We start from the raw sequence: 12,150 nt of genomic DNA on the forward strand, positions 1-12,150 counted from the left end.
GAATGGTGCTGAGATGGTTTTAGAAATTTGTGATAGTGTACCCAGCTCCACACTGACAGCTTGAATCATGCTCCAGGATTTAAGAACATGTTCTATGGGCCTTTCAAAAGCAAGAGTTACTTTTGGTGCATGTTTTCTTTGTGGTACAGACTTTGTTAGGTTGTCTTCATTATTTTCCACTGCTTCTCTTCTAGAGATCTCTGACACAGCTCATTATCACCAAGACAACCACCAAAATATTTGGTTGGGAAATTTCACTTCTCATGTAGCCAAAAGTTAAACAATTCATTCTAAAAAAGCAAGAAGGAATCCAAATAAGTGCTGGTCAAGTAGCCAATAATGCTAGTTCACTTATTATTCTGTGGCAAAAGATGATAAACAGTTGTTGACCTGTGCAAAGTAAGTTGAATAGTGAATGCTACAATTCAACAATAACAACATCAAAAAATTGTTCCCCTGTGATTCCTCAACATGTCAGTACTCACTCACCATCTTAAGCCAACGTTGCCATTTCAGCAGACTTAAAATAATTCCATCTCTGGAAAGCTAGTTTTTATCTAGACAACCAACTGTACTAACCTTTCTGTAAATCATCGAAGCAAGGGTATACAAATATTTTCTGACTAAATTAGTAAACAAAGCCAAAATACTTCACATCCCAGAGGCAGCATGACCACTGGAGTGTATGGACAAAAATCCCCTGAAGAAATGAAGTTATGGCAACTGCAAACCTGGGAAAAAAAAAAAAAACCCAAATGGCAGTATTAACCATGTGTAATATCAGCAGCACTATCTGATCCTGGACCCTAAAAAACTCTCCAAATAAACTTAACATACTATCTTTTGTCACCAGAAAATGGTATAGAGAAAACAAAACAAAACAAAATATACTAGTTTTTTTACTCCTTCAAATACCTCAAGTATTCCATGGAAAAAATTAAAATATGCCAGCTGTTGCCTCTGAGTTTAAACAAAACGTTTATTGTGGACTCTCTTCTCTGTATCATCCTGCTGGTATGTCAGCAGCAAGACACAAAATAACAGACACAAAGTATTTTAGGCATCTTATAACAAAAAAGGAAGCATTGCTGCCTCACAGCAAACTGTATTTGTGTATGATACCAGCCAAACCTCTCTCGAAGCCTTGTTGATCTTTATAACATTATGCCCAAAAGGTAATGTTTTTGTGAGTGCAGAGGTAGCTCCCAGCACCTCAACTCTTCAGAAATTCTGGCCACTAAACTTTAAATATGGTTCCGGTTTCCCTACCTGAAGCCATTTCTGCTGGAACCTATAGCTCACTTGAAAATAGTCACCTCATTGCTAATAACTGCTCTCAAAGAAATGGGAATTCATCAATTCCAAAATCAAAATACAAATAAAACAGTGAATATAGAGCATCTGAAGTTTCTCTCAAATGTCTTCTGCTAATTACTAATAATATTCAAACACTTAAACTATTTGTTAGAAAATATATGAAATATCATGTATCTTGCCATGAAGAACTTGTGTATTTGTATTACGTTTTGTGTTAACTATTACCTTAACTTCCTCTACATAAGAGATCGGATAAAACAGATCCTACACAGGGTACACAAAGGAGCTGAATACTAAGTAAAAGCATGACAAAGCCAACAGAAACCAAAACCACCACAGACTGGTCTTTTACAAAGTGCTTTATTTCCCAGTTCTTTCTGCAATAGCTCATAATCACTATTTTTGTTTGCAAGACCAGAATATATGTCAGCATATCACCAAATCTGCAGTTAATGTCTGAAAAATCTTACCTCACTAATGATAATTATGCTGGCTGACTTTATGGGACCTTTTGTTACCACCTGTCCACAGTGAAACTTTGCCATTTTACAGTTATTAGCTAATCTCACTAGTGATCTCTCAGATAATTTTGCAAAGAAGTCCACAAATCTGAAATAAAAGGAATGGAGACATTTTTTCATAGATTGAACGGGCTGAATAAAAATATGTTTCACTATGCAAATACTCCTATTTTTAAAATCGCAACTGATAAACCCTAGGCCGCAGCTCCTGAAGATGCTAAATTTGGTTCCAGAATAGTTTGCCTGACTTTTTAGATGCCAAATTCACTTTGCCCGATTCAAGATTTTTTGGTAGCTAGGGAACATGGATACACACGTATTCTTCCAGAGCAGCTGGTAGCTAAGCAAGCATGGCTGTCCCTGAGAGCTGCAAAATGGGGAATTCTTTCCTTTTCATAGAACTTCAAGAGAAAAGAGAATTGTTAGATGCATTTCTTCTATGGCCTTGATATAGCCAGGAAAGCTTATGGAATAGATTATACAGTAAGTAAACAGTAAGACAATAATCAAAAGTGAGGGATATCATTGGAAGAAATTACTTGATGAAATTATAACGTGGTGCAATCCTTTCTGAAGCTCATCTAATTTATTATCAAATTAGTCATCTTTAGCCACCACAAACAGCTTTGTGTCCTCCACACAGACAACTAACAATTCTCCATATTCCTTCTAACAGAGGATCTTCCTTTCATAGAGAGATGTGGTGAGAGGGGAAGAAATTAAGGATTAATTTAGCTAATGCTAGGAAGCTATCCACCAATTTTGTATTACAAACAGTGCCCCTACTAGAAATCATTAAGTGCATAATGTCACATAACATCTTGCCTAGATACCCTGGGTGGCCAGTGTCACATATTTGAGGTAGGTTGTGTAAGAACTCACATACAAAACTTACCTTTTAAGGATGTTCCCTTCTCATTCAGGAAAATAATCTCTGGAAAGCACAGGAATATAAATCTCTTTCCCAAACTCTACTTATTTCTTTTCCCAAGATTAATAGTATTTTTGCCAAAGATGCCACTCACCCCAAACTTTGCCCCCTTCTGAAGCATGTGAAGATGCTGTATCCTTAACATCTGTAAGAACACCACCACCAAAGTAGGATCTACTGCTGCAGCATCCTTCCACCAGAATGGATGCTCCCACACTCATATTTGTAAAAATATGGCTGGTATTCTTCTCCAGCAGAACTGAAATGCATTAGACCTGTCCCTGAGTTGACTCTGCAGCTAAGATAGACTGTAGAGAAAACCTTAATAAGCAGAACTTGAAAGGCCAAAACAGAATGCATTCAAAAATGCAACTACTGACTCAAACAGGAATGACTTCTTAAAAATTAAAATTTGATCCATTAGGTGCCCTACTTAAAAAATTAAAGGCAATAGTGGCTTGCAGTGATCATAGAGAAAACAGTATTTTCCACTGTGATTTGAGTCTAGATATAAATTTCAAGTACTTGATTTGATGTGAGGAAAATTAAATTAATTTATTGTCAATTAAAATAGATTAAAATACTGAGAATATACAAATTAAAATGTCACTTTCCCCTCATTCCCCAGGCTCAACTTCACACCTTCACCCCAATTCCTCTACCTCCCCCTCACCCGATGCAGCGCAGGGCTAAGGGGAGTGGGAGGTTGCAGTCAGTCTGTAACAGCTCCTTTCCACTGCTCCATCTTCCTCATGCTTGTCCACCATGGGTCCTCTCCACAGGCTGCAGTCCTTCAGCATAAGCCTGCTCCTCCATGGCTCCTCTTCATGGACTGCAGTTCCTTCAGGAAATCTCCACCTGCTCCAGCATGGTGTCCTCTGTGCTCCAGCACTGGAAGCAATTCCTCTCTCTCTTTCTCTGACCTTGGCATTCAGGGACTGTTTTTCTCACTTTCTTTCTCACTCCTCTCACCCTTTCTTAAATAAGCATCCACAGAGGTGCCACCAGCTTCACCGATGAGCTCAGCTGTAGCGGGTCCATTGCAGAGCTGGCCACAACCAGCTGTGTCCTGCATAACTGGGCACCAGCACCCAATACAGAAGCATACCCTAAAAGCTGGAGATTAAGAACTTCCTGACCCTGTCCCGTGCTCCCCTTCAAGTTGTACAAAAAGAGTCACTTGTAGGGTGCACCATGGTCCAGACCCACAGACTGATCTGGATTCAAAACAATATAAAGGGGAGAAGGTCAGTTATTTGTGCTGATAATCTGCTGGTACATGTAGTACAAGATGCTGCTCTCATCAGCATGGTTCTGCAGTTGTGCTGGCAGAGTGGAAATTCATCTGCAAGCACGGGAAACTGATGACAGAAGTTTTCTACAGACAGATATTTTTGTTTCTGTGTTCCTCTGGATGGGAGAAAAAGGCAATGGGAGAAAGGCAGACAAGTGGTAGATGAGAATGTGTTAAAACAATCTTCCCACTCCCAAAAACTGCTAAGTATGAATACCGTGGTAGGAGACAAAAAAAACAAAACCAAAAAAACAATATGGGGAGGCCAGGGAGAGGTAATTTTATGGCTTGTATTATGTTCAAAGTTAAACATGCACTAGAACCTGACATGAAAAACCTGTGCACCCACCAAATTACTCTGAAGACACTGATTTAAAACTGGTAAAGCTCTTTCCACAGATCATCTGTTCTCAGTAGAAGTTAAGGAGGTTCCCACTTTCTCCATCTCCTTCCACGAACACCACACCTCAGATGCGGTAACAGCTTTGTCAACAGCCACGAAGAACATGCTGTTACACCAGTTTGCATTCAGAAGATAACTAGTGCACTGAAGATAAAAGCAAATATACACGATTACCATTCTAGCTTTTATTAGATGTGAGCTCAGAGCATAAACAGCACCAAAGTCAGTAACTAGGAGTTGTATACTAAAAAACATTTACCATTTAAAGTGAACCACTTCAGCCAGAAGAAACTGCAATCTTGAGCTGTAACTTTGAGAGCTTTCTATCTCCTGCAAGCAGCTTTTTACAAACTTCACTTCCTCTTCTGTTCTCCATTCTGGTTTCTTGCTGGTTATCTGGAGTACTCTCAGAGGTAAGTGTTCCTGAGAAAACATCCAACGCATAGTGAATGAAGAGCTATAAGTAGAAGCCAAAGAGGAAACACCTGCACACTTCAGAAAACTAAAGTATCATCTGTAAGAAACATAAATAATTAATTTCTAATTCTCCCATTGAATTTTAGCTTTAAGAGAAACATCTGTGATAAAAAAGTTGTATTTATGTCTAAAAAAACAGTGACCTGACAACTGAATTTTTAGCACAGTCCTTTAGGAATTAAACACTGTACACCCAGATCTAGGATAGAAGATTATTATTTTTTTTTTAGGCCAAATTTGTGGCTTATTATCAAAACCATGCTTAAACTGTAGGTTTGGGGTGAAAGGGGAGGAAAAATTGAGATTTGTTTTCATCCCACTGCTGACTAGTGTTTCTCTCAAGATGTGTAAGAAAAGGTACTGTGTGAGGGTACTATGTGAAGAGCAAGAATGCCTAATTTTACCGTTACATTCTTCAGTTGCTTATTCCTTCTACCAGCTCCCATTCCTAACACAGCTTAAATCACAGCATGCTTGAGGGTGACTGTTCTAGGTGCTCCCAACTCACTCGGACTATGTACACTGATCATCAAGTTTTCATACAGGGAGACCTCTATCTTTCCTTAAGCTGGAAAGCAGAATTCCATGAGCCATCCTCAAGGAGCTGAATAAAAGCAGCTGTGTATCAGATAGAAACAAAAACGCAGCTCTTGGGAGCTGGAAGAAACTGAAGGCTTTTTTTCTGTTCAACAAATACTGCAGAACACAGGAGCACAGCCTTAAAATTTCTCCCTCGCTCAATTAAAGCTCAGATTAAGATCAAATTCACATCCGAAGGTTCTGTCAGTTCTTGAGACTTGACCATTTATGACACCATTGTTTTCACTAAACCAATACAAATTCCAAGCACAAATAAAATTTGTCACATCCAGACTTATGTGACACAGATATTTACAAACAAACTGTGGTTTTCAGATATTGTTATTTATATGCTGTCAACTGACCAGGTCAGATTATGCAAACAAAAAGAAGTACCCTTGTGTGATGGGAGAGGCGGTAAGTAAGGATTCTCGTGTCACTCCTGTTTCCCACACCACCCCCCCCCATCTGTGCAAGTTTGTTTCTATAATTGCTGTTCTTTTTTTAATGGAAGAACCCTGAAAACAGTGACTTGCAGTATAGATGGGAGATCACCTACAAACAGGAACAAAAGTGCCAAACCTTTGAGGCACTGAATATGGTGGTTTTGAAGGCCAGTTTGGAATGCTTCCTGTTCTGGATAAAAAGAAAAAAATTGGGAAAGGCTTTGGCTGTTTGTAGGTAATCACAGGGTTACAAGTATCCACTAGTATTTCCTCATCAGAAATTTCTGCAGAAATACAACATTATCCACCTTAAGTTAAAGCTTACTCTGTAAAAACATGCATCTGAAAGGACTTCAGACAAAAGTTCTCCACTATTTCTTTATAAAACAAGCTTTCATTTACTTTAAGAAAAAGTACACAGACAATATAAAGATGGGGAGGCAGCACTGGCCTACAGTTTCAGTATGACATGCAAAGACAGCAATGCATGGATAAGTATTCACTAACATTTTGGCACATACTCATAAAAACATTGAGATCTGTCCAAACACTAGGCATCTTGTCAAGGAGATCAGGGAGACACAGTCATTCTAATACTTTGGAAAAGGAAGATGTGCTGTTGTTCTCTATTGAAAAATAAACAAATAAATAAAAAAGAAAATTCTCTTTCTCCCACCAAAGAATGTGGGCGTTGTAGAAGTCATCAACCTTTAATCTCCTCTGTTCCACTTCTGCAGGTCCTTCCGTAAGATCTTACGGACTTTCTTCATGATCTCCATGTCGTTTGCAGGCTTGTACAACTTCTTGAATGGGCAAGCAGGAAGAACAGCTACGTCAGAACACAAAGAGAAATCATCACTGTTTCTCAAGAGGCACATTCAGGACTAGACAGAGAACATTAGTCTGGAATTGAGCACACTGGGACTGAACTCCTCCCTCTCCCACTGATTTGCCAACATGCACCTCTCTCTGTTTCAGGCTCTCACGCCATTTGATTGCCATACCTAATTACAATTTAAATAGTATCTAGATACAGAGACTATTCTACAGAGTGGAAGTATCTGATCTTTCCTGGAGCCACTGAACTATCAACATTTAAGATATTTTTAACAAAAGATAGAGCTAAAATTTTAACAATATTTTAGTGATAGCTTATACTGTATTGACACTGTCCTGCTGTAGAAATCCAAGTACATTAGAAAAATGGCCAAATGCCTGATCCAATAGTGTGTAAGTTTTTGCTCTCTAGTTCCTCCATAGAGAGGACCCAGAAATTAACTCTTATTAAATCACTATACTACAAACAGATTTTCATTCTCCTATGAGCCTTATCAATCCCTATTAGAAAAAAGATCAGGAAGAACAAGAAATTTAATTTGCTTAGAACAGCACACTCTTGCTTAAACAGGTAGACCATCATTAACAGATGCCCAGTACCTGCCAAATGACCAACTGAGCTGCACTGCAAAGAGCTAAGGATGGCAGTGAAAACATGAATTCCCATTATCCACATTAAAAGATCTTGATTATGTGCATCCTAAAATATCTGCATCATTTAACCACAGTTAAGTGTAATTAAAACTGTACTAAAGAACTAACATAAGCAAATTTATTCATGTCTCCATTTTCTTCCCCCCCCCCTTTTTTTTTCAAAATATATACAATTCATACAATTTCTTATGCATATATCACTTAAAATTATTCAGCATCCAAAGGTAACTTTTTCCACAAAGAGGTTATCATATGCATGCCTTTTGCAAGTTTTCTTCTATCTAGCACAAGCTAACAGATTACTGATGAGAGTTACTCTCACAGCACCCAATGTTCCTAGTTTTCTGTTCAGGGAAGACTCCTTAGGACAAAGACACTCAGTGCTCGTCCTCAGAAAACATTCCGTGATTTTAAAATCCCTTCTGCACTACAGTAGGATGAGGCCCTAGATGACAAACACCCAATAATACATTCTCCACCAGATACACCAGTACTGTTTCCGATCACTCCTTTGAAGACTCTCCAGAAAACACATCAAATCACTTCAGAAAATAACCACATCATTTGTCATTTGTGTTAGAGAGTGAGATACTAAGGCACAACAGTTTACATTGGGAAAAAAAAACACAAACAAATGCACATACACTCCCATCATGTGACAAGATTTTTGCCTTCCCCTCCTTCTCCCCCCCCAAATCATACCTTAGTTGATGCTTGTTGGATAGACCTGCTGGATAGCTTCTGACCTAAAAAAATCAACACAGCCCATTTTACACAATGCCTTTTTCATTCATTAATGAGGTGCACTGTTGCTGGGAGAAGATGGTCATTACTGATGGGACTCTGAAGTTTATTTCTACAAAAGCGTTGTTCAGAAGGGAAGGGCAGATCAAGTAGAATTTTCTCAGCAGAGATCCACAACAAGTAGTAACTTCTCACAGCACCATCCTCAGCTATACACACTTTCTATCCCTAATGGAACAGACTCTTCCTGCCTAACCTTTTGAGAATACACCTGTTTGAATAAGCTTTAAGTTTGCCAACAGGCAGATGATTCACCAACGAGCTATTTTCCACAGCCAGAACCAGGAACTCAAGCAGTATGAAAGGAAAGAGGCCAGTTTCTCAACCTAAAGCCCTAACAGCTGGTATAAATTATCCTTTTCACCTTGTTTTCTCAACTCTTTCAGCTGCTGTGAATGTAACAAATGACCTGTGAAATGTAGCTGCCTAATATTCATCCAGGTAAGGATAAGACCCAAACCAAGCACGGAAAAAAAAATGAACTTTAAAGGAACATACAGACTTAGGATCCCGGGGAGACAGGAAAAAAGACTGACAGGAAAACATCTCATCAGTATTTAGTTGTGCAGTGAACTCACCAGCTGCTTCAACAGCGTAACAGTGAAACATTGGGAACTGGAGGGCCTGAGAGCATGGAATTTGAGTGGAAGCCCTAATAAGTGTGGAGGAAGAGAGACTTGGGTAGATACTGAGCATGCTTGAGGTAGCCAGAGCTGCAGTCAGAGGGATGAGGAGAGCAGCAAGTTAATTCAGTTGGGAAGAAAAGGTGTATTTTCCTTGGTAACACGTAAAGGAAAGGAGTCTGCGCTCCTGGGCTGAAGGTCTAAGGGGAGTTTCTTATTAGAATAAATGAACAGGTGTCTCAGACTATGGGACATCATTTAGCTTCCTCTGGTATTCACCAAAACTCAAGCAGCTCTGCTGGTTTTGAGGTCAGGACACTTTCCTTTTATTCCATGCTTTAAAATTCCTACCATGAACTCACCCTATGCACTACTGACATAGTTTCAGGAGCTGTACAGAGCCTTTACAATGGGCTCTATTTCTGGGGCCCAGGACTTTCCCCCAGCACAGCCCCCTCCAGCCCTCCTTGCAGGACCCTTGCCTTTCACACACCTTCAGAACCTTCTTCCTCCTGGTCTCCCTGGAGCTGTCCTACTTGTTCTCCTTCATCCCCAGAAACCACTGCCCCCGAGTAGCTTTTGTATTTCTCTCCATGAGCCCCCATAACCACAACATAGACCATTACTTTAAATGAAAAAGTAGTTTACATTTGAATAGCAATATTATACATTAAGTTACTATATAAATATATATACATACATATACAGACATTTGTCTCTTAAATTTTGTACAAACTGCAACAATCTTCATACAACATGACCAAACCTGGATTTTTGAAGAGCATGTAAAGGACTCATTACCACTACTGGTTTCCATCCAAGAGGTTGCCAGCCTTGAATGAGAGCTTTGGATGCGTGCCCTTTTTATATCTTCTCTACATTTTAGCAAAAAAAATATTTTTGCATGCACATACATAAGCACAGCCCTTCTTGTCAAGCCAAGCAATCACTGTTACGGGTAACCAACAATGAGGATAAATCGGAGAGTGATTTGTTCATTTACAGTACTGTGTGGAAGCTCAGGATTTCTAGCTTGCAAAATAAATGCTTGAACATAACAACCACAAGAAAACAAAGTAAACATCAGAAAAACATCTACAATTCCAACACAAAGTAACAACCAACTACTTTGCACCATAGCCTTCTCTGAAAAATCAGCCTTGAAGACTCTATGCAAATTTAAGTGCATTGAAAGTGGTATAGCATTTTGATTTTTTCATATACATAAAAGAGCCTTTTTTGTAAAATTTAGGTGGAAATTAGTGAACTAAGGTGTTAAGCTGACTACAGAGACCGGATATAGGTGACGAGTTTGTGTTACCCCATTAGCAACACACACAGAAGAAATGTAAACATACTCTTTAAAGAGGAAAGGTTACACTAAATTAAAACACAACATGGTAATAGACTGGAATATGCATTTGGAAGACAAAGAGCTGAAATTCTGTGAAAAAGAAGAAACCTGAAAACAAAAACATATTGGCTGAAGGAGCATTTAAATAATTTTTTTCAATTAACAGAATTGCAACTCTCATCCCCAGCTTTTAAAAACAACAAAATATTTACTGGTTCTTTAAATTTCTCCCAACTTTTTGTTCTATTGTTTTCAGGGTCGATTATAGAACTCATTTCACAGCCCGCAATTCAAGATGGACTAAAAGAGTATTTCCTCCAGCTGTGAGCATTAAATCAAAAATAGAAGTACCAACAGAAATGTTGTTCAGCACAGGATGAGACTGTAGCTATGGTGGGAACAGTGACTGTTAAAGAACAGATCTGTTAATGAGGGAATTAAGCAAAAACTGGTGGAAATATAACTTCTCTTTTACTCCAATCACAAACATATTGTCTGCTTTGATAAGAACTAAAACTGAAATAACCTCTTGCTAATAATCTTTTGCTTATTCTTAAAAGAGTAAGTTACAGCTTTCTCAAAAATGAAGAAAAACTCTCAAAAATTAGTAATATTGAGAAAGGTGATATACTTTGAAGTGCATTAATTTAAACTCTAAGAAAAACCAAAGGTGATGGAATCACTGAATACAGCAGAGTGGAAGTAGGCACCCATTCTGGTATACGGTTACTGAATTGGAAAAGAAAAGGCAACTGTTGCCTGTGTACTCCAGAACTGACTGCAGCAGAGAACATCCATTTAACAATTAACAACAACAACAACAAACCACAAAAGGGTGAACCTTGTGGGATTTTTACCTACCCAGAAATGAGTAAGCCGTAACACAAAACAAGTCAGTGTAAAAACGAAGTATGAAAGGCTCCAAAGAACTGGAGATTCTCCACGCACTTGCATGATAAAATACTGACTCTTACTTAATAAGAGCATGACCCTGTTGGAAAATTCTAATTTAAGCTAATCCACAAACATTAGCTTTAAATGAACAGCATTAACAGCATTAGTTAACCTCATAGAAGTTAATATATTTTAAGGTAAGACTAAGTTATTGCACCTACCTAAAAGATGCTGCCTATAGAGGTATTAGATGGTTTAGTGTTGGTATTTTTTTTTTATTTTATTTTGGTTGGACTAGATGATCTTAAAGGTCCCTTTCAACCTAGGCAATTCTGTGATTTGGAACCCAAGTTCAATGTGAGACTTCTGAAAGATTTTGCTTTAAATATTCAAAAGAAAATGAAAAATTGATCTTTTATTTAGATGATGTTTATGAATGTCTTGATTTTATGTTAACAAATTTAAATATTTAAATATTTAAATTAATTTAAATAGTAAAATGCCAATTTTCATGTTCATATAAATATTCCTAACACTTCCCCTCTACATAAATGAGCCAATCTTTTTTCCAGTTTTGGTTTTTGGGGTTTGTTTGTTTTTCTTTTTGGTGTTGGGGTTTTTTTGTGTGGTTTTTTTTTTAAGTCTGAAAAAGAGAAAGTCCTCAAATTGCATTCTTGTACAGCATGCAGAAAAAAAATCTAATTTTATGAGCAAGTTCTCAAACACTTAGTAGCAACTAATAACAGAACTGCAGATATTGCTCTATACAAAATACTCTGAATGTTTCTCTAAGAATTCAATATCTGAAGCAAACAATGCCATTGTTTAACTTGATATCTATATCGGCATCAGTTTGATTTAATTTACTGCTTTCAAAGGATTCCAAATTATTTGTAGGCATATTTTTTTTTCTTAAAGAAACATGTCTGTCACAGATGATACAACTCAGCGTTTGTCACTTATTATGGCTTTGGCTTAAATATTGGTTAAAAGACTTTCATATCTTTTATCATACT

The 12,150-nt window shown here is 37.9% G+C and overlaps 1 protein-coding gene across 14 annotated transcripts in view; it reads right to left on the reverse strand.

Moving 5' to 3' along the window:
* Positions 1-778: 778 nt before the first annotated feature.
* Positions 779-12,150, reverse strand: part of CARF (calcium responsive transcription factor) — a 40,302-nt gene continuing 28,930 nt past the window's right edge. For 6 of the 14 annotated variants that reach the window (XM_014954536.1, XM_014954523.1, XM_014954525.1 and 3 more), the window contains 2 exons: positions 8,162-8,205; positions 6,705-6,797 (listed from right to left, as the gene is read on the reverse strand). Coding sequence is in view for 8 of the 14 variants with exons in the window: in XM_014954534.1 (XP_014810020.1) it covers positions 6,735-6,797; positions 8,162-8,205 (107 nt within the window). In the remaining 6 variants the exon portion in view is untranslated. The other 8 variants (XM_014954534.1, XM_014954533.1, XM_014954530.1 and 5 more) reach the window with 8 other exon arrangements.

Source organism: Calidris pugnax, unplaced genomic scaffold (genome assembly GCF_001431845.1).
Source record: "Calidris pugnax isolate Ruff unplaced genomic scaffold, ASM143184v1 scaffold103, whole genome shotgun sequence".
NCBI lineage: Eukaryota > Metazoa > Chordata > Aves > Charadriiformes > Scolopacidae > Calidris > Calidris pugnax.